The sequence below is a fragment of the Chiloscyllium punctatum genome, chromosome 16, assembly GCF_047496795.1.
Source record: "Chiloscyllium punctatum isolate Juve2018m chromosome 16, sChiPun1.3, whole genome shotgun sequence".
In the NCBI taxonomy this organism is placed as follows: Eukaryota; Metazoa; Chordata; class Chondrichthyes; order Orectolobiformes; family Hemiscylliidae; genus Chiloscyllium; species Chiloscyllium punctatum.
The window spans coordinates 40543195-40566945 of NC_092754.1; the positions used below are offsets into that span (position 1 = coordinate 40543195).

At 44.1% G+C, this 23751-nt stretch overlaps 1 protein-coding gene across 1 annotated transcript in view; it reads right to left on the minus strand.

The window, feature by feature from the left end:
- LOC140487167 (endothelin-converting enzyme 1-like) overlaps positions 1-15459 on the minus strand; it is a 329267-nt gene extending 313808 nt beyond the window's left edge. The window contains exon 1 of the mRNA XM_072586786.1: positions 15242-15459. Coding sequence (XP_072442887.1) covers positions 15242-15274 — 33 coding nt within the window. The 5' untranslated portion in view covers positions 15275-15459. The remainder of the gene's footprint in view (positions 1-15241) is intronic.
- Between the last annotated feature and the right edge of the window lie 8292 nt (positions 15460-23751).

A 23751-nucleotide genomic window follows, 5' to 3' on the forward strand; every position in this document is an offset into this window, starting at 1 on the left:
ATGTGGTTAAGCAGTGTAGCAGGGAACTGCCCAAGTGCATCACTCTCCAGTACAACAGTCCTCAAGTACCTCACTACCCACTATAACAGACTCCAAGACATCACACTCCAATACTGCAATCCCCAACTACATCCCTCTCCAATACAGCATTTGCCAAGTACATCACTCTCCAATACAGCTAGCCTCACAGGCTTCACACTCCAATACAACAGACTCCAAGTACATCACTCCCCAATACAACAGCCCCCAAGTACATCACTCCCCAATACAACAGTCCCCAAGTACATCACTCCCCAATACAACAGTCCCCAAGTATGTCACTCTCCAATACAACAGTACCCAAATACTTCACTCTCTAATATAACTGACCCCAAAGAACATCACACTCTACTATTACGGACCCCAAGTACATCACTCTCCAATACACAGACCCCAAGTACCTCACTCTCCAATACACAGACCCCAAGTACAACACTCTCCAATACACAGACCCCATGTACATCACTCTCCAGTACACAGACTCCAAGTACATCACTCTCCAATACACAGACCCCAAGTACCTCACTCTCCAATACACAGACCCTAAGTGCATCACTCTCCAATTCTCAGACCCCAAGTACATCAGTCTCCAATACACAGACCGCAAGTACATCACTCTCCAATACACAGAACCCAAGTACATCACTCTCCAATACACAGACCGCAAGTACATCACTCTCCAATACACAAACCCCAAGTACATGACTCTCCAATACACAGACCTCAAGTACATCACTGTCCAATATACAGACCCCAAGTACAACACTCTCGAATACACAGACCCCAAGTACACCACTCTCCAATACACAAACCCCAAGTACATCACTCTCCAATACACAGACCCCAAGTATCTCACTCTCCAATATACAGACCCCAAGTACAACACTCTCCAATACACAGGCCCCAAGTACATCACTCTCCAATACACAGACCCCAAGTACATTACTCCCCAATATACAGACCCCAAGTACATCACTCTCCAATACACAGACCCCAAGTACATTACTCCCCAATATACAGACCCCAAGTACATCACTCTCCAATACACAGACCCCTGAGGAACAGGTGGTGACAAGGATTCAATCCCTATCGAAGCATTAGCATACGCACAGGCTACTGTAATATTAAACAGGTCATAAATTACCTCTGAAACCAGACAAAACACAGAGCAGAGATCTGTCACTGTTTGTATTCATTAAAAATAATCTCGTGAAAAGATGCGCTATCTATTGAATGGAACACTCTAAAGAAATGGGCTGAGAGAAGATAAAAGATTTTAAAAGCAGCAGCTATCCCTCTTTACCTTGCCAATGTTCTGCATGTGAGCAGCATTATGCAGTGCAAGGTTTAACAAGACGCTGTGTTTTGTGTGTAGTAGTGGAAACAAGACAGCACATTCATATCAACCTTGCCCATTTGGTTCCAGTAACTTAGACTGGTATCCATAAGAAGGACTGGGGATGGTAATTCTACCCAAAGAATCTCATATGTGTGGTGATTCTATGGCATTAAGGGGCATATTTTGTCCTGATTTATTTTTGTGAAGAGATATTAGTGAGCAGTCTGTTCCAAGCCAACAAACAGTTTGTGAGGCCCTGGGTATTTTTAAAAAGTTGCAATAATTGAGTGAGCATGAGTTAGAATGTTCGGGTCTGGAAGCTGCTTCACACCTCTCCCTTCTCCAGCAAAATGCTGGAGTTCTCTCTCTCTGTTTCCCAGAATTTTTCCTTGATGTTATTTTCTCCTGGACTGAAGGCACGTTGCACGTGATACAATGTATGATACTGACTTTCCCTTTGACAAAGGGTGAGTTTATGAGAGTCAAGATTAGAGTCAAGATGAGGGCTCATTCCTGATGAAGGGCTCCTACCCGGAACGTCGATTTTCCTGTTCCTCGGATGCTAACTGACCTGCTGCGCTTTTCCTGCACCACTCTAATCTTGACTCTGATCTCCAGCATCTGCAGTCCTCACTTTTGCCCTGTGTTTATGAGATGTTACCATATTGGAACAGTTGGTGTTTAGTAGTTAAATAATCTAATATTTTGCTTAGTTTTCCAAGAATTAAAGTTAGACTAATTCTTCTTCCTGTGTTTGTATTTTAACTGTAGAGTAAGACTAAAGTCTGTTTTGCTTACTGTGCCAATCAAACTACATCTGGAACACAGTACCTTACACTTGCCTTTCAATAAGGTGAAAGTTAGGGTCAAGGTTATCTCCTTGATATAGATTTGAAGGGGGTTTGAGCTGGTCCATTACAGACAGTTCTGGGGGGTATAACCACAAAGGATATCACACTGGCTGAGCTGGTATCCAAACAGGGATCGTTTTGTTCAAACAATTCATAGTAGCAAGAACCTTGATTCCATGTCCCTTTATCCATCACTCTCGTCTTCAGGGATCTCTCTAACAATTTCAAACAAGCTTCTTCCCTCTCCTGCTTCCATGTCTCCCCATACAGGGCCTTGACCTCCTATCTACCTGGTGACAATAGTTCAACCATCTTCCACCCTTTGACCATGTTAGTTTGGCTTATGAATGACAGGGAGATAGTGAGGTCTGTAGATGCTGGAGATCAGAGTTGAGAGTGTATTGCTGGAAAAGCACAGCAGGTCAGTCAGCATCTGAGGAGCAGGAAAATCGACGTTTTGGGCCAGAGCCCTGATGAGGCTTTTCCAGCAACACACTCTCAACTCATGAATGATAGGGCAGACTGCTGGGCTGAATGGCCTTCTTCCACTCCACGTTTCACAGCTAGAGTATTTCAGTGACTAACTCTGCTTTTTAAGAATAAACAATAATCCAACAGCTTTATGGCGACTCATATAGATATCAGCTTATGCATTTTTGTTTTTCAAAGACAAACCCGATTTCAAATGTTCCAAATGGAATTTGAACTTGGATCACTGGATTATTGGTCAATTAACACCACCGTTCTCTGGGACCTCCTTTAACGGAATTAATTTTTGTTCCATGATTTCTCATTGAAATACTGAACCAAGGATCAATGTACCAGCTGTAAACTATTATTAGTAGATAGTAGGTTCAAATCACCCAGTCTGTCCCTTACTCCCATTTGATTGAAACTATAATAATGTGTGCAGAGATTGTGTTTTATCTGAAAACTTTGCTTTTTTTTCGAGTAATGAACATAAAACATAGGAATGTGCAGCAAACTTACATTAATTACACCTTTCAACAGGGGTTTTAAAATGAAATGGCTTAGAGTCAATATTAAAATAGCAGACAGAAACAGAATACCAGGCAAATGCATTCCGAGTTGATGTATGAATATGGTGAGTGACGCTTGAATGCCTTCCAGTTTGATATGATTACAGGACTCTTGCTGTGTCAGTCCTGCTGGTGTGAGTGCACTGCTCTCCTTTAATGAGCATCATTCAAACCAGAGACCTGAGTTTAATGAGGGTCTCGATTCTGCGAGGACTGGTGAACTGTAATCACTGAAACGGGTTCTGAGCTGGCAATTACAAATAGGAGAGTTCCTTCAGCTGTCTACAGCTTTCACATCAGGGATTGGTTAGGCTCGTGATCCATGAAAAATACAAATTTGGGGACCCCACCTTCTTCAGTCGATTATTTTCTTCAGTTCTCTGAATGTTTGGTCTGACTGTGATCTCCACATGGATCACACCGCACACTGGTCATTCAAAGAAACTGATCCCGAAGGAGTCAGGGTTGGGGCATCTTACTTTCATGTATTTTATATTATACCTTGGAATTGTTTTCTGTTAATCACATGAGTGACCAGGAGTCTTACCATGCATCACTGGGAGATGTTGGAAGAGTTTACATTCTGAATACACCTCTTTTGGCATCAGGTTCTGGTGTAGAATTGGCCCTGAGGCAAGAACACTACCCACTGGGCCACAGACCACCTCTGAGAGTTCATAACCATCGCTGTTTCAGGGATACTTTTCCCCAGTTCCTGTTCTATCCCTTTGGATTATCTGCATTTTTTCCAGAGAGCAGCATTGTCTCCATCGCACAACGAAACCTTTATTAAGAATACTTCCAGCTCCCTTCATTATCAAAAGCATCTCAATGGGTAGGATTAACTAGCCGCCGAGTCAGAAGACCATGCGCACAATCCTCAATTCTGAGCTTTGAAGACTTTGCCTAGGCTGTCAATGCAGGACCTCTGCAATGTCAGAGGCACTGTCTTCTGACTGAGCTGTTGAATGGAGACCTTGTTTCTTATGGATGGTGAAAGGCCCCAAAGCAGTATTGAAAGAAGAGCAGGGGAAATCCCTCTCAATGACCTGGCCAAAATCTTGTCCCTTCGACCAACACCATCCAGAGAGATCAAGATGTTGCTGTTTGAGAGGGTTTGCTGTGTACCAGCTGGCTGCTGTGTCTTCTACAAAACAGAGGCTGCATTTTGAAAAGGCTGGAATACGTTAAATACAAGTCTTTTGCATCCTTTTGTTAAATAGCAGTTATGTAGTCTCAACATTCAGGCTTGTTCTTTGCACCAAGCATCCTCTGCTAGCGCAGTTCATGAGTACACAGGCTACAGAAACATAAACATATTCCCATTCAGCAACCATTGGTGGCCTCAGCGGTTAGCACTGCTGCATCACAGGGCCAGAATCCTGGCTTCAATCCCACCCTGAGGCAAATGTCCTGCATGGAGTTTATATATTCTCCACATGGATAGTAGGTTTCTTCCCACAGTCCGAACATGTGAAGGTTAGGTGGGTTGGCCAGGTTAAATTATCCATTGTGTCCAGAGATGTGCAGGCTAAATGGATTAGAACATAGAACAGTACAGGCCTTTCACTCCTCAATGTTGTTCCAGCCTTTTATCCTACTCTAAGATCAAACGAATCTATATACCCTTCATTGTACTACCATCCATATGCCTATCCAAGAGTCGCTTAAATGCCCCTAATGTACCTGACTCTACCACCATTGCTGGCAGTGCATTCCACACACCCACCACTCTCTGAATAAAGAACCTACCTCTGACATCTCCCCCAGATCTTCCTCCAATTACCTTAAAATTATGTCCCCTCATGACAGCCATTTCCATCATGGGAAAAAATCTCTGGATATCCAATCTATATATGCCTCTCATCATCTTGTACACCTCTATCAAGTCACCTCTCATCATTCTTCGCTCCAATGAGAAAAGCCCTAGCTCCCTCAACCTTTCTTCATAAGACATACCCTCCAGTCCAAACAGCATCCTGGTAAATCTCCTCTGCACCCTTTCTAAAGCTTCCACATCCGTCCTATACTGAGGCAACAAGAACTGAACACAATATTCCAAGTGTGGTCTAACCAGAGTTTTATAGAGCTGCAGCATAACCTCATGGCTCTTAAATTTAATTCTCTGCTAATGAAAGCCGACACACCATTTGCTTTCTTAACAACCCTATCATCCTTAGTGGCAACTTTGAGGGATCTATGGACATGGATCCCAAGACCCCCATTTCCTCCAAATCGCCAAAAATCCTGCCTTTAACCCTGCAGTCTGCATTCAAATTCAACTGTTCACAGTGAATTACTTCACACTTTTCCAGGTTGAACTCCATCTGCCACTTCCCAGCCCAGCTCTGCATCCTGTCAATGTCCTGTAACAACCTACAACAGCCATCCACACTATCCCAAACTCCACCAACCTTCATGTCATTGGCAAACTTACTAACCCACTCTTCTACTTCCTCATCCAAGTCATTTATTAAAAATCACAATGAGCAGAGGTCCCTGAACAGATCCCTGCAGAACACCACTGGTCACTGAGCTCCAGGCTGAATACTTTCCATCTATCACCACCCTCTGTTTTTTATGGCTCAGTCAATTCTGTATCCAGACAGCTAGATTTCCCTGTATCCCATACCTCCTTACTTTCTGAATGAGCCTACCATGGGGATCCTTAATAAATGCATTGCTAAAATCCATATACACCACATCCACCCTTCTACCTTCATCAATGTGTTTTGTCACGTCCTCAAAGAATTGAATAAGGTTTGTGAGGCAGGACCTGCCCCTCACAAAGCCATGCTGACTACCTCTAATCAAACTATGGTTTTTTTAAAGTAAGCATAAACCCTGTCTCTCAGAATCCCCTCCAATACTTTGCCAACCACTGACACAAGAATGTCTGGTCTGTAATTCCCAGGATTATCTCTATTCCCTTTCTTGAACAAGGGAATAAAATTTGCCATCCTACAATCATCTGGCACTACCAGTGGACAGTGGGGATGCAAAGTTTATCACCAAAAGTGCGGCAATCTCCTCTCTCACTTCCTGCAGTAACCTTGGGTATATCTTGTTTGGCCCAGGGGGTTTATCTATCCTTATGTTTTTCAAAATTTTCAGCACATCCTCCTTTCTAAAGTCAATCTGTTCAAGCATATCAGTCTGTTTCACATTGTCCTCAGAAACATCAAGGTCCCTCTCAGTAGTGAATATTGAAGCAAAGTATTCATTAAGGACCCCCCCTATTTCCTCCGACTCCAGGCGCAAGTTCCCTCCACTATCCCTGATCGGCTCCATCCTAATTCTGGCCGTTCTTTATTCCTCACATAAATGTAGAATGCCTTAGGGTTTTCCTTAATCCTACCTGCCAACATGTTTTCATGCCCCCTTTGAGCTCTCCTCAATCTATTCTTCAGTTCCTTCCTGATTACCTTGTAACCCTCGAGAGCCCTGTCTGATCCTTGCCTCTTGAACCTTAAGTAAGCTTCCTTCTTCCTCTTGACTAGATGTTCTACATCCCTTGTCACCCAAGGTTCCTTCACCCGACCATCCCTTCCTTGCCTCAGTGGGACAAACCTATCCAGCACTATCAGCAGGTGCTTCCTGAACAATCTCCAAATTTCTAATGTGCATTTCCCTGAGAACATCTGTTCCCAATTTAGGCGTCCCATTTCCTGTCTAATAGCACTGTAATTTCCCTTCCCCCAATTAAATACTTTTCCACACCATCTGCTCCTATCCCTCTCCTTGATTATAGTACAGGCCATGGAGTTGTGGTCACTATCACCGACATGCTCTCCCACCGAGAGATCTGACACCTGGCATGGTTTGTTGCCATGCACCAAATCTTCCCCTCTGGTCATTGGGAAATGTGGGGTGATAGGATCGGGTACTAGGCTGGGTCTGGGAGGGATGTTCTCTGGAGACCAAATGGCCTCCATCTGCACTGTAGAGATTCTGTGATGATGAACGACAAGCAGAAATAAGGATGGCTGTCACTGAGTGTTTATCATTTCGTTTATATTCCCAAAACAAATTCATCAAATATAACTTCACAACTTAAATATCCTTTGCAAACCTTGCACAAAATGACTAATATGAAGCTACCTGCTCGTCCCTGAGCTGGTATTTATTGGCTTCATATTGTTCCACTTCACTGATAGTTCACATTTCTTCACTGAGATGGGCGATAGAGTTGTTTATTCATTGGTTATCTATTTTGTATACATCCAACTTACACACAGAGGAATGCAGAGAGATGATTTTAAGTTTACAAAAGGTTTATTAACAGTGCTCTTATGTACGTCAGCTTTCGCAGGATCTTCATATCTCTGCATTCTGTTTCTTTTTGGAAGCTTCTGTTTACATTAGGCCTCAGAGACTTTAAAATCAAATCAAGCATAGCAAATATAGGTCAGTCATCAGACTAATGTAATCAAATGGATTAATAAATGTGTTGGAGAGAGTGCAGGAGCGATTTACAAGAATGGTTTCAGGGAAGAGGAACTTCAGTGATGAGGATAGATTGAAGACGTTGGGACTGTTCTCCGTGGAGAGGAAAAGGATGAGAGGAGAATTGATCGAGGTTATCAAAACCATGTGTAGGCTGGATAGATTAGATGGGGAGAAACTGTTCACACTCATAAAAGAAACAGGAACAGGATGTTGCTGGGAATGGAGGTTCTGAGTTGTGGGGAGAGGCTGGATCAGCTGGGGCCTTTTTCACTGGGGCACAGGAGGTTGAGGGGTGACCTTGTAGAGGTTTATAAAATCATGACGGATATAGGTAAGGTGAATAGCAGGTGCTTTTTCCCTAGGGTGGGGGATTTCAAGACGAGTGGACATATTCTTAAGGCGAGAGGAGAAAGATCTGAAAAGGACATGAGGGGCAACTTTTTACACAGAGAGTGGAATGAACTGCCAGAGAAATTGATGGATGTGAGTACAATTACAATGTTTAAAACACATTTAGGTAAGTACATGAATAAGAAATGTTTGGAGGGATATGAGCCAGGTGCAGGCATGTGGGACTAGTTTGGTTTGGGATTATGGTCGGCATGGACTTATTGGACCGAAGGGTCTTGACTCTATGACTCCATAAGAATGAGAGGGCATAGATGTGCATAAAAGCAAAGGTGCTGTGTGAGAGTTTTCCACACTGTGTCATTAGGGTACAGGATGCACTGCCTGAAAATGTGGTGGAGGCAGGTTCAACTGAGGCATTGGATGGTGATTGGGATTGAAATGGTGTGTGAGGCTATCGAGAAAAAGCAGGAGATTGGTTATCGGTAAAAAATGATCGTCTGAAGAGCAGGACGCCCAGGTCTCATTGCACCTCCCCCCTTTCCCTACCTATCGTCATTCGGATAATAGTCTGCTTTCCTGTTTTTGCTCCTAAAGTGGATACCCTCACATTTATCCAGATTATACTTCATCTGCCCTGTACTTGCCCATTCCCTGTTTGTTTCCTGCTTACCGATCTCGATCATTCTTCCCCAGTCCCACTACCCGGCTACACCCTTTAACGTTGTTCCTGTAAATTGACTTTTACACCCACAGCATTGCTGTTAATGACCAACTGAGTGTACAACAAAGACTTATTTAAAAATATGATTGGCTCCTTAACAGTTTTCTACAGTTAAAGCCAGGAAGGTAGGCATCGAAATATCAATAAAGCCGTTTTAACTGCTTGACATCAATGCAGGAATAAAAAGTTGGGGTTAGTGAGAAACAGGCTCCCAGAATCATAACCGGCACATTTCATACTATTCAAATAAGTCCTGGTCCACCTCCATCCCAGTCTGGGTAACCCCATCATGCCCTGCAACACTCCAAGAAATTCATGATCCATCAGATCCTGCCTCTTGCGTATCTCCAGTTGCTTTCAATCCCAGGTTGGTTTTTACCTGCCAAGGTTTGAAGCTGTGAAACTGCCTTTGCTAATCTCTTGGTTTGTTCCCCTCTCCTTCAAACCTTTAAGAAGTCAATGCCCACTGCCCTGATGGCAAAATGTTTCTTCTGCTTACCTCCTCGCTCTTCTGTGCCTTGCCTTGTCATGTTTTATAACCTTATGTATTCATTGCAAATTGTTGCTAAAGGTGTAGGATAATAAAATCTAATTCTAATTTGTATTAGTTTATATTTTTGCATGCGTTCAATATTCCTCGGCCTGCCCTTAACCCAACTTAATCAAATTCACCCTCTTTGGGCTGTTGGCATTTTCCCAGTCAGCCAAAGTGTTTCTCAAGAAGATAAATGGCTCTTGTGCAAGCAGCTGACTGGGAGCCTTTGTTAAATTCTTTTGAAACAGTGACATTGAAAAAAATTGTTGAGAGCCCACTGTATTGACACTGGCTTCCTTGGTACCAGTACCTCAGCTCTGGTCACATCTCCTCTCTCCCAAAGCATACAATCTGTAGAAATCACTTCACAGAATTGTTCCATTACAGACAAAGGCCAATCAGCCCACCGTGCCTGAGCCAGCTCTTCAACGAGATCTGGGTGTCCCTGCACATTAGTCTCTGAAAGTGAACACACAGTTGCAGCAGGTGGTGAAGAAGGCAAATGGTTTGTTGGTCTTCATAGTGAAAGGATTCAGGTACAGGAGCATGGATGTCTTACTGCAATTGCACAGGACCTTGGTGAGACCACATTTGGAATATTGTGGACACAGTTTTGGTCTCCTTATTGGAGGAAGCTTGTTCTGACTACAGAGGGAGTGCTATGTTCCCAATGACTGGGGAGCCCAGAACCAGGAGTCACAAGCCAGGTCTCTTTGATGTTAGAGACAGCAACCGTGGAGCGAGGGAAACCCAGTTCACATTTCATGTCTGGCTAAACATTCATCAAAACATTCATCATGAACATTCATTCAGTCAGATGTATGGGATAGTACAAGGACCAGAGGAATTCTGGGATAGGGCGGATGGCAATAGAGTGAGTCCTTCAAGATCATAGAGAGTGGAGAAAGAGTGAGGCAAGAATCCCTCCTTCCTTCTATCCCTTCACGGAACTTCCTCTTTGTTGTTAACACACTCTCCATTTGCTCAAAACTACCTCACAAATTATTTTCCCAGTTCTGATGAAAGATCACAGCCATTGAGTCACAGAGTCAGACAGCACGGAAACAGACCCTTCAATCCAAGCAATCCATGCCGACCATAATCCCGAACTAAACCAGTCCCACCTGCCTGCGCTTGGTCCACATCCCTCCAAACATTTCTTATTCATGTCCTCATCTAAATGACTTTTAAACGTTGTAACTGAACCTGCATCCACCACTTCCTCGGGCAGTTCATCCCACACAGCAATCTCTCTCCATGTAAAAAATTGTCTCTCATGTCTTTTTTAAATCTGTCTCCTCCAACTTGAAAAATGCACCCCATTGTCTTAAAATTCCCCATCCTGGGAAAAGACACCTGCCATTCACCTTAGCTGGAACCCTTATGATTTTATAAACCACGAAAAGTTCACCCCTCAAGCTCCTACCCTCCAGTGAGAAAAGTCCCAGCCTAACCAGCCTATTCTTCGAACTCAAACCCTCCATTCCTGGCAACATCTTGTAAATCTCTTCTGAACCTACCCAGCTTAATGTAACAGGGCAACCAGAACTGGATATATTAATATTAACATATTAACTCTGCTTCTCTCTGTTTCTCATGTTGCCTGACCTGCTGAGTATTTCCAGCATTTGTTTCCTTTCTTGTTAGATTTAGATTTCCAGCATCTACAGCACTCTGTTTGTGTGTGATTTATTAGTTGAAATCTCTCGGATTCATTCTCAGCAAATCACCAGTGGCCTTTCCTACACCTCTTACATCTCTCACTGATAAGTTGCATGAAGCATAAAAATTAGGAGGAGGAGTAGGCCATTCAGCCTTTCAAGCCTGCTCTACCTCCTGCTTATTGATGCTGCCTGACCTGCTGTGCTTTTCCAGTGCCACACTGTTCAACTCCACCACTCAATATGGGATGGCTGACCATCCAATTCAGTGCATCGTTCCTGCTTTCTCCCTATACCCTTTGATCCTGTTAGCTCTAAGGATGACATCTAACTCCTTGAAAACATTCAGTGTTTTGGCTTCAGCTGCTTTCTATTGCGAAGAATTCCATAGATTCGCCACTCTCTGAGTGAAGACATTTCTCCCAATCTCAGTCCTAATCGGCCTACCTCATATCCTTAGGCTGTGACATGAATAAGAAATGTTTGGAGGGATGTGGGCCAAGTGCAGGCAGGTGGGACTAGTTTAGTTCGGGATAATGGTCGGCATGGATTGCGTGGACTGAAGGATCTGTTTCCGTGCTGTCTGACTCTGTGACTCAATGGCTGTGATCTTTCATCAGAACTGGGAAAATAATTTGTGAGGTAGGTTTTGAGCAAGTGGAGAGTGTGTTAACAACAAAGAGGAAATTCCATGAAGGGATAGAAGGAAGGAGGGATTCTTGCCTCACTCTTTCTCCACTCTCTATGATCTTGAAGGACTCACTCTATGAGAACCTTTTTCCACGTATGGAGTCAGCTATTACAAGGGGGCATAGCTTTAAATTAAGGGGGGGGGGTAGATATAGGACTGATGTTAGGGGTAGGTTCTTCACTCAGCGAGTCGTAAGTTCATGGAATGCCCTGCCAGTAGCAGTGGTGGACTCTCCCTCTTTATGGGTATTTAAGCGGGCATTGGATAGGTATATGGAGGATAGTGGGTTAGTGTAGGTTAGGTGGGCTTTGATCGGCGCAACATCGAGGGCCGAAGGGCCTGTACTGCGCTGTATTCTTCTATGTTCTATGTTCTATGTTCTATTGCCTTCCGCCCTATCCCAGAATTCCTCTGGTCCTTGTACCATCCCATACATCTGACTGAATGTTCATGATGAATGTTTTGATGAATGTTATCCAGACATGAAATGTTAACTGGGTTTCCCTCTCTCCACGGATGCTGTCTCTAACATCACAGAGACCTGGCTTGATACAGGGGCTAAACTGCTGATGTCAGTGTCATACTTTTAAACAGCTTTTCACCGAATGCCAGTTAATTGTTCACTCAAACATGCAAATGCATACTGTTACCCCGAAAGGCTAACACTACCTTTATGTTCAAATTAATTGGAAATTCGCCACAGCTCTATCTCGTAATTCTGAAGGACATTATGAAGGAACAATGCTGACGTACTGCTAATTAATTCTGGAACCAAATTAGCATCTTATTTGAAATTAAAACAAAGTACTAGAGAAATTGAACAGGTCTGGCAGTGTCTGTGAAGAGAGAGATAGAGTCCAATATGTCTCTTCTTCGGAAGTAGCATTCTTTTTACGATGGCTCAGTTTATAATCTCACGGGAGCCAGCTACTTTTTTTGAATTCATGGCATTTATTAACCAACCCTTATTGCCCAGACGGCAGTTAAGAGTCACTCATGTTGTTGTGGGTCAGATAAGGTCTGCAGTTTCCTTCTCTAAAGGACATCAGTGAAGCCGGTGAGTTTTTCCAACAATGGTTTCATGATCATTATTAGATCCTTAATTCCAGATTTTTATTTCAATTTAAATTCCACCATTTGCCATGGTAGGATACAAACCAGCCTTCCCGGAACAAGGGCTGAGTTTCTGGACTAATAGTCCAGTGATAATAGCACTAGCCCATCACCTCCCTGATACATGGCTTCCTTCTAATTTACTCATGAACAGGTGAATTACTGTAATCCTCTGTCTTTATTTCCATGAATACCATGATGTGTAAACTTTTCATTGTAGCTTTTTAGTACGAGGGTCCCTCTGGAATTTATCAACATGTGCTATATTCCCTAAGACTTGATAAACGCATCACCTACATAAAAGGTAAATGATGCTTTTATGAAGTTTTAAAATAAAAATCTTTCGACACTCTGTCATTCTTGCAATGTTTACTGCTGAACTGCTGAATCTCTACAGATTGATGATAATCTACTGTTTTGTTAGTTGGATTCTTCAATATAACCGATCTTTGTATCAGGTGGTTATTGTATCTCCAAACATTCAACTGTGAAATATGAACTGTAGAATGTGAAGTGATTGCTGCTGTTAAGGTCTTAATGACCCTGAAGCTCCCTTGCGATGATGTCACAGAGCTACACCTCACTGGGCATAAATAGCAGAGTGTAGGCGGAGTTCAGATGCAAGAGAGGCAGAAGCTTGACGTCCAGTCATGTGAAGGTTAGAAACACATGGAGAAATGCATGTCGAGTAGACTGACGATCATTAAGTGGTCGAGTTTATGGAATAATCTTTCAATAATGAAACAGTAAGATTAGAAGCTGGTGTATTTCTGAATACCATGTATTGCAGTATTTAGTCTTATAAGTAATAAACAGTGCTAGAAAGTCTGAAGGCAGGTCTAGCTTTTGCCTTCTCAATGAGTCTGCCTTGACCCAAACTCATGGATGTTAGCATAAAACCACGCAATAAAAGAACTGCTTTTGAGAATGATTAATTTGCACTTTTCCATCTGCTAGGGAGGACGGAACTAATTCTGAATTCCATTTGGAAAAAACATTGACAGGTCAAAAAGCTCTCTCACAATGCCCTGAACTGCAAAACAACTTCCCTCCTCTCTCTTTCTCTACCAAGTGATCGTTCTCAGCTCTGCTCACCAGTACAGCAGGCTGAGCTCTACCCTTCTGCCTTTGCTATTCCAGGTCCCCTCAGTCCCACACAGTCACACCATTCTCAGCTGAAGACACTGGCCAGTGACCATTCCACAAGCAGTTCTCATGAAAGATGCTTTAAAAGCAACTTCTCAACACTGCTCTCCATACAAAAGTGTCCTCCCGTTCAGCGCCTGTCGACAATTCAGGTGAGATGGAGCGATTAGCCAAACGAGACAAAAATTGAAACATCCACCCAAATCCAAGATAACCCAATCTCGGCATTCGAGAGGGGGGTGAAAGCTGTTAGAAATAATTCCTAAAAAGCAGACCGACTTTAGCTCATCTCTTTCTTGCACAACTCTGGTTGCGAACATGTTTCCAAACAATATTACCACACACCACTATCATGCTCTTTGCCACAGATTTTAATACAATAAACAGACTTTGCAATTCATGGAAAGAAAAACAATTCCACATTTGATAAATGGGCTTTAAATTCAAACAATTCACATTTTTTGACCTGCAAAATGTAACAGCTGTGCCCGAATCCTCACTGAAAGAGCACATTAACATTGGTACAGGACCAAGTTCCTTTCCTGTATTAACTTGGAGATGACTGGATTGAAGTCTCGTTGTGAATTGTCTTTTGCAGACTGTACCAAGGGCAGAGAAAACAGAACAAAATGTTCTCACACCCTCCCTTGTGTACTGCTGAGGCTTTGCAAATGTGTGTTTCCCCATCCATCAGTCCCTTGGTTAAATCGGCTGAACCATGCCGACAGGCAGTCTCCTCATATCAAGCTGTGACAAACGTCAACTTGCACTCGGATGTTGCACAGAAATGACATCCTTCGCATTGATCATGGGTGGAGGAAGTCTTTATCGCTTTACCTTTCCGTTGGTGTGAGCCTCCCTGTGGTTGGGTTCAGTGTTCTGTGCAGCGGTGTGTTATCTGTCAAACCCCTGCCCAATGTGCCAGCTCCTCACTTTCCACAGATTGCCTTGTCACCTGCTTCCCAGCTCAGTGTACGTCTTACAACATGGATCATTTCAAATAAAAACAGCCACTGTCATTATATCGAAGAGATCAGAGCTGTCACTTACCATGCAATGACTCCATTGTAACTGTAAACAGCAGAACCCTCTTGACTAGTATTATTTAGATTGCTGTACAGGGGCAGTGCCTTTCTCTCCTACTCCTTTAGCTCTCTCTTCTTCCCCCCCCCACCCCCCATCCCAACACTCTGCACCGACACAGACACAAATTGCATTCTTGCATTCATTTGCTGCTGGCTTTGACTTTGCACTCTTGGAAAAGAAGCGCACTTCAGTCTTGAAAAGCAATTAAATGCTTCTTACCGTTCCTCCCAGGTCACGCAGAGCCACATTCATGGTGAGGAAGGCAGCTCTCTCAGTCCTCGGTCCTGTGGGTTGTTCAGTCAACACTCAAATCTGGAGAACACATGTGCTCACTCACTGGGAAACAAGGCATGGTTTGCAGAGATAGTGTTGCAGACACACTGTGCAGTAGCCTGTCCGTCTGTGTGCGTGTGTGTGTGTGTGTGTGTGTGTCCTTGCCAGATAGTAAATCTAAAAACAAGTCTATTCCATCGCCAGTTTGCAGATAGCAGTCCCGAGAGGTTTTATTCCTGTCCCCAGTCAATTTCAGGAGGAGAGGGCGAATCCACAGACTTCACTGACATCTGGTGCTGCAAGGTGGTACTGTACCCTCATCTCCTCTCTACTGGTCCCCTGTCAAACATCTACACCTTCTGGTACAGAGCTTGCCAATTTGTACCTTTAATCATGACTTAGAGGTGCCTATTCTGGACGGGGGTGTACAAAGTTAAAAATCACACAACACCAGGTCATAGTCAACAGGTTTATTTGGAAGCTAGTGCTATAACCCAATGTTGGACAATAACCCAGTGTTGGACTATAACCCAGTGTTGTGTGATTTTTAACTTTAGTAAAGTAATGGAGGCTGGAGAGAGATGGTCGAGGGACAAGTACCTTCAAAGAAATGTTGTCAACTCCATAACAATCCATATTGCACAGTATTGATCCTTTATCCCAAACCCAATCCCCATCCACAGGTTTCTCCATGAAGCAGAGAGGGATTAAAAATTCAGTGGGAGAAGTTAACCCCTTACTAACCTGTATATGATTTCTGATGCATTTTATTTTCTGTTTAGAATCGTAGTCATAGAGTCATCCAGCACAGAAACATACCCTTTGGTCCAATCGCACCAAGCTGAACATAATCCCAAAGTGAACTCTTGCCACCTGCCTGCTCCTGGCCCATATCCCTCCAAACCTTTCCTATCCATGTCCTTCTCCAAATGCCTTTTAGATGTTGTAACTGTCCCTACATCCATTACTTCCTCAGGAAGTTCATTCCACCCACAAACTACCCTCTGTCTAAAAATGTTGCCTCTTCAGTCTTTTTAAAATCTCTCTCCTCTCTCCTTAAAAATGTGACCCCTAGTCTTGAAATCCTCCATCCGAAGGAAAAGACAATTGCCATTAACTCTATCTACACCCCTCATGATGCTATAAACTTCCATAAGGTCACTTCTCAGCCTCTCAGCCTCTTAGGTTTTGAAGCAGAGCTATTAAAATTATTTCCATAGCAACATAGCTTCCTTCTGAATTTGTCAAGATGGATTCAGGCTTTGAGTTAAGCCATCTGTTTTGCTATTGATTCGGCTAAATTGAACAAGCAAATGGAATGTGGATGAGATTTGAAGGATTGATTTATGTGGATTCTAGTGCATTAGAATCAGCTATAGTCCACTCTGAGTGTGAATTGGGATTTGCCTGCAGAAATAATCCACTTGTCTCTGACTCACATGACTATTCTCTCCCCCTCCCCTTGTGTCATCTGCGTCCAGTTATTGACCTAAATAAAAACTGAGAGAACTGTAAATCAGAAACAAAAATAGAAATTGCTGGAAAAGCTCAGCAGGTCTGGCAGCATCTGTGGAGAGAAATCAGAGTGAAGTGAATGACCCTTCTTCAGAACTGAGAAAGGACCACTCGACCCACGACGATAACTCTGATTTCTCTCCAGTTATACTCTGCTCCTTCCCTTTCAGCCTCCACTCAAGGGGCTACTTAGAGGCACTAACACCTCATGTTCCCGTGGGAATGGGGTCAGGAGCATTATTGACAGGATCACCAAGTTCCCAATTCATAAACTGGACGAGGAATCTCACACAGAGATGGTCAGATTGATAGATTAAAGAGATACCCGCTCGCACATTCAACAACTGGAGGCCTAGGGATGAGTTGGGAAAATGAGCCGGGCACAGGTTGATGGAGCTGAATGTGCTCAGTGCATCTTGGGAGAAGCCTGTGACTTTGGTGATGGTGGATAAAGTTCTCCACCATGGGGGACGTTCAATGCAAGCTGGAGGATCAGCCCCCCTCACCTTTTCACTCGGCACTTTACAAAATTCCAGACTCAACATTAAGGCCAAGAATTCCAACCCACGAATGCTGTCCTTTTTGTTCCGTACCTGTGATTTTTAAAATTTCAGTCAGAACTGTTCACTAACATGTTAGTCACACTCACACTGGCCCAATTAATCGATTCTTTCCTTTAACCAGAACCACTCCTCTTGCCTATTCTTTCATGATATTTTCTGCCCTTCAACTTATCCATCACCTTCCTTTATATTCCAACTCCCTTCCTTTTTTCAATGGCATCAAACCAATCATATTTCCACCTCCCTTCATTCTGAGGAAGGGTCCCATTGCTGTTGAATCATGAATTCTATTTCTCTCTCCAGAGATGCTGCCAGACCTGCTGTGTTTCTCCAACTCCCTCCACAACACCATTGGGGGTCTACCTGCAGTGGTTTAAGAAGGCAGCTCACCACCACTTTCTCAAGGGGTAGGTAAAGATGGGCAATAAATACTGACCAGGGCAACGATGCCCCACATGCCTAAAATGAATTGAAACTAAAGCAGCTCTATTTTTTTGTTGATCTCACATCACTCCTGGTTAGCACTGCTGCCTCACAGCGCCTGAGACCCGGGTTCAATTCCCGCCTCAGGCGACTGACTGTGTGGAGTTTGCACGTTCTCCCCGTGTCTGCGTGGGTTTCCTCCGGGTGCTCTGGTTTCCTCCCACAGTCACAAAGATGTGCAGGCCAGGTGAATTGGCCATGCTAAATTGCCCCTAGTGTTAGGTAAGGGGTAAATGTAGATGTAGGGGTATGGGTGGGTTACGCTTCGGCGGGGCGGTGTGGACTTGTTGGGCCGAAGGGCCTGTTTCCACACTGTAAGTAATCTAATCTAATCTAATCTAATCCTGGGTCTGGTTAAGACTGTGCACTTGAGATTGATTGTGATGACTTTTCAATAACCCCAGTGCAGTTGTTAGAACTAAAGATTTGGAGAAACTAAACTGGATGGATTGTGGTCTTGTATTTATTAGTCTAGTGTTTGGAACAATGTCAGCCAGGTGGACGTCATAGAATATGAGTTCCCTGATTGGGGCTGTTAACCTGATCCAGTCAGGGAACCCTGGGTGACAGACAGGGTTCAGTGTTGGGGCCACAGCTGTTCACGTTATATATTAATGATCTGGATGAAGGGACTGGGGGCATTCTAGCAAAGTTTGCCGATGATACGAAGTTAGATGGACAGGCAGGTAGTACTGAGGAAGTGGGGAGGCTGCAGAAGGATCTAGACAGTTTGGGAGAGTGGTCCAGGAAATGGCTGATGGAATTCAATGTGAGCAAATGTGAGGTCTTGCACTTTGGAAAAAAGAATACAAGCTTGGACTACTTTCTAAACGGTGAGAAAATTCATAAAGTCAAAGTACAAAGGGATCTGGGAGTGCTAGCCAAGGATTCTCTAAAGGTAAACATGCAGGTTGAGTCCGTGATTAAGAAAGCGAATGCAATGTTGTCATTTATCGCAAGAGGGTTGGAATATAAAAGCACCTTTGTGCTACTGAGACTTTATAAAGCTCTGGTTAGGCCCCATTTGGAGTACTGTGTCCAGTTTTGGTCCCCACACCTCAGGAAGGACATTCTGGCACTGGAGCATGTCCAGCCAAGATTCACACGGATGATCCCTGGAATGGTAGGTCTAACATATGAGGAACGGCTGAGGGTCCTGGGATTATATTCATTGGAGTTTAGAAGATTAAGGGGAGATCTGATAGAAACTTACAAGATAATACATGGCTTGGAAAGGGTGGACACTAGGAAATTGTTTCCATTAGGCAAGGAGACTAGAACCCGTGGACACAGCCTTAGAATTAGAGGGGGTAAATTCAGAACAGAAATGTGGAGACATTTCTTCAGCCAGAGAGTGGTGGGCCTGTGGAATTCATTGCCGTGGCGTGCAGTGGAGGCCGGGACGCTAAATGTCTTCAAGGCAGAGATTGATAAATTCTTGATGTCACAAGGAATTAAGGGCTACGGGGAGAATGCGGGTAAGTGGAGTTGAAATGCCCATCAGCCATGATTGAATGGCGGAGTGGACTCGATGGGCCGAATGGCCTTACTTCCACTCCTATGCCTTATGGACTTATATAAACAGGAGTTACGTTAGAGCCCGGGTGTCCTTGGAGAAGGAGCATGCGGTCTCCACCAACACCCTGGAGTTGTTCAGGGAGAGGTGGGCGCCGCAGGGAGTGGAGTGCTTTATTTCCCCCTCCAACTCTATTTTGATTTAATCCCTGCCCTCCCCTTCACTGTTTGATCATACAGCATTGCCCTTTGATGTGAAGGGCACTGCTTGTCACTGGCCACTCGGGTGTTTCCTTTCTTCCTGGTGGTGGAACCTGAATAAAGATTCGTGCACCTTGTGTCTTTCACTGTGTCTCACACCTGCACACACACACCATGGGTGCCGGGGATAATATAAGCACTACCACAGTTAGGCGGTAGTGTGGGGGGTTCGAAAAAAAGGAAAAAAATACAGGAATGACAGACATCCTGTTCACTCTGAAGCTGGAAAAAAAAGAATAAACAGGAGTGTCTGAGGTTCTGCTCATTTTAGTAGCTGGCTCTGAACTAGCTGGATCATTGTCATGTAGTGTAAATAAAGGGTGGTCTGGTGGCGGAATACCGGCCTCCATGGAGTTACTTCAATTCGAAAATCCTGAATTTCTAAAGTGTGAAACTTTCTTTCTCTTCTGAAGTGGGAGACCCACAAAGTATCCATGAATAACTGAGGGAAATGCTGAGCGAAGATAGGATAGGATTAGGATTAGGATTATTTACAGTGTGGAAACAGGCCCTTCGGCCCAACAAGTCCACACCGACCCGCAACCCACCCCTACATGTACCCCTTTTCACCTAACACTATGGGACAATTTTAGCATGGCCAATACACCTGACCTGCACATCTTTGGACTGTGGGAGGAAACCGGAGCACCCGGAGGAAACCCACGCAGACACGGGGAGAATGTGCAAACTCCACACAGTCAGTCGCCTGAGGCGGGAATTGAACCCAGGTCTCTGGCGCTGTGAGGCAGCAGTGCTAACCACTGCGCTACCAGATAAAACAACGGCAAAAAGGGCATCATGAGGAAACTGTTTTAATGCAGCAAGCTATTTTGATCTGGAAAGCATGGTTTGAAAGGACAATGGGAGCAGATTCAATCAACATTTCAAAGTGACTTGGCCAGTTACTGGAAGGGGAAATATTTGGAGAGTATGGGGAGCCTGATTGAATCATAAAGATGTCATGTTGAAGGTCTATAGTTCTCTGATCAAAGTGTGCATGAAAGATTGTATTCATTGTTGCAAAACAAATGAGAGATTCAGTGCAGATTGAGATGAGACTGATTCCCAGCATCAGAGAACAGAGGCAAAACACAGCGGAATTAGGGCCAATCAGCATCCATAATTCTTTCAGGATCATGAATATTAATCTGGCACTGCAATCAGTAAAGAAAATGGAGAAATCAAGGATGAAAAGGGTGGCAAGGGGCTCAGTAAATAGTACTGGTGCCTCACAGCGTCAGGGACCTGGGTTCAATTCAACCCTTGGGCAACTATCTGAGTGGAATCTGTACATTCCACTTGTGTGTGCATGGGTTTCCTCCGGGTGCTCCAGTTTCCTCCCACAGTCCAAAGATGTGCAGGTTAGGTGGGTTGATCGTGTTAAATCAGCCATGCTACATTGCACATATTGCCCAGGGATGTGCAGGCTAGGTGTGTTAGTCATGGGAAATGCAAGGTTAAAGAGAAAGGGTCTCAGTGGGATGCTGTTTGGAGGGTTGGTGTGGGCTCAATGGTCTGTTTCCACACTGCAGGAATTCTATGATTCTATGTAAGGTGTAATGGACAAACAGCAGATTGTAACCAGCATTGGACTTGATGAATCTGACAAATTGTTCCAAGTCAAACTTTAGGGATAGAAGGGGAGATTGGTTAAACTTAGCTAATGTTAGGCAGTTTTTTTCACTCAGTGATCAATCCATTGGAGCCTCTGAGAAACATGACAAAAAAAAATCCTTAGAAATATTTTAAAATAGGAGTGTTTGGGCACAGCAGAGAGGAAAGGTGCTGGATGAGTTGAGACGTAGTGAGAGATTGTGTGGTCCCTGTACCTGAATGAGACACTTAGGCTTTGTGCCTTTGTTGATGAAAGGTGGTTGTGTCAGTTAACAGGATGACTGATGTGGAGCACAGCAGTTCAGGCAGCATCCAACGAGCAGCGAAATCGACGTTTCGGGCAAAAGCCCTTCATCCTGATGAAGGGCTTTTGCCCAAAACGTCGATTTCGCTGCTCGTTGGATGCTGCCTGAACTGCTGTGCTCTTCCAGCACCACTAATCCAGTATTTGGTTTTCAGCATCTGCAGTCATTGTTTTTACCAGGATGACTGATGTGGGCCCAGTATGTTCCAAGAGTACTCTCTGCCCTGGCTGGGATGAATAGAGCACCTCCTCACCCTGGATTAGACACAATGTTCCATTTCAGGTTTATTGTAATTTGCTTTTGTTTTTTTAAAGTTTAGGATCCTGTGGATGTAAGTTAGTTCGCTGAGCTGGGAGGTTTGTTCCCAGACATTCCATCACCACGACTGGGTAACATCATTGGTGAGAGTCTCCGGTGAAGACATGGTGATGAAACATCTGAAAACAACCCTTCCAGCTCAGTGAGCTAACTTACACACATATCATCCACCTGAGCTGCAAACCTTCTCAAAATTTGCGAGCCCATGGTCCTGTCAGTCGTTAAAACGGCTCTCTCAATCTGTCCTATCATCTTCATTCATCTGTGCCCACCTGCGCCCTGCTTCATCCTTCCCTTTACCTTTGGATCCTTTATTTTTAGGTTAGATTAGATTCCCTACCATGTGGAAACAGGCCCTTCGGCCCAACCAGTCCACACCGACCCTCCGAAGAGTAACCACCCAGACCCATTTCCCTCTGACTAATGCCCCTAACACTGTGGGCAATTTAATATGGCCAATTCACCTGACCTGCACATCTTTGTGACTGTGGGAGGAAACCACAGCACCCAGAGGAAACCCATGCAGACACTTGGAGAATGAACAAACTCCCCACAGACAGTCACCCAAGGCTGGAATTGAACCCAGGTCCCTGGTGCTGTGATGCAACAGTGCTAACCACTGAGCCACTGTGCTGCGAATATATATTTTATATTGTCCCTCCTCAATCAGTCATTATAATGTGTCACTTCATACTTCTATGCATTAAATTTCATCTTCATTCCATTTCTGTCCTCTTCTGAATCGGTCTCACTCTTTTCACAATCCTTCCAAGTGTTGAGTCAAGAACAGAAATTCAAAGTGTACCACCCACAGCCAAGACCGGCCATTCATGCAGATGAAGCAAAGCAATGATCCTAATAACAGGAAATCCAACCCCACACCTTTCTCGAGTGTTAATATCTCGTCATCAGGACTCTCCGTTTCCAGTTCCTCAGCTAGCCTGACATACTCAGAACTTCCTTATCTACAAGCCTTGTCTCAGTCAGGCTGGACTTGCAGTCCTGAGTCAGAAGCTGTGTATGTTAGACCCCCTCTTTAACACAGTGATTCTGAAGAAGGGTCACTGGACCTGAAATATTAACTCTGTTTTTCTCTCTTTCCACAGATGCTGCCAAACCAGCTGAGTTTCTCCAGCAATTTCTGTTTTTGCTTCAGATTTCCAGTATCCACAGTTCTTTGCTTTACTTTTAGTGTTTAACTCACTGCGATATCTCTTCCAGGTATGCCCACCTTGAAGAGGTTCTGCTCCTCTCTCTGACAGGCAGATTGTACCATACAAAGGTCACAGGGTGATTGAACAGAGCGAGGTATACAAAGTTACAGCTGCAAGGAGGGTGTACAAAAGACAGAGCATTGTTGGTCATCTTTGCAGACTTAGAATTGAGGTTTAAAAGTGCAGAATGATTGGAAGAAATGGGAGAATAATATCTACTGAAGACAGCTCACAAACAGTTGCACTATCCAGCGCCATCTTGAATCTCACCTTCCATCTCAGCACTCCCTGATCATGGAAGGTGTGTCACAATCTGACTGAACAGCTTCATTATTAATCTGCAAATCCTCCTGGTATTGCAATAGCAGGCAGTAAGGAGATTGTCAGCCACAATTCTGGAGTAGTTAGCAACACGTTCCCTTATAAGCCATTCACCAGCCTGACTTGGAAATATATCACTGTTCCTTCACTCTCGCTGGGTCAAGATCCGGGATTTCCCTTCTTAACTGCATTGTCTACCGACAGCACATGGACTGTAGCGGTTCGAGAAGGCAGCTCACAACACCTTCTCAAAGGCAACTAGGGATGTGTAATAAACGCTGGCCTAGCAGTGAGGCCCACCGCGTTCCTCAAAATAAAACCCGTTCATCTGCCGCAGGACATTTTAT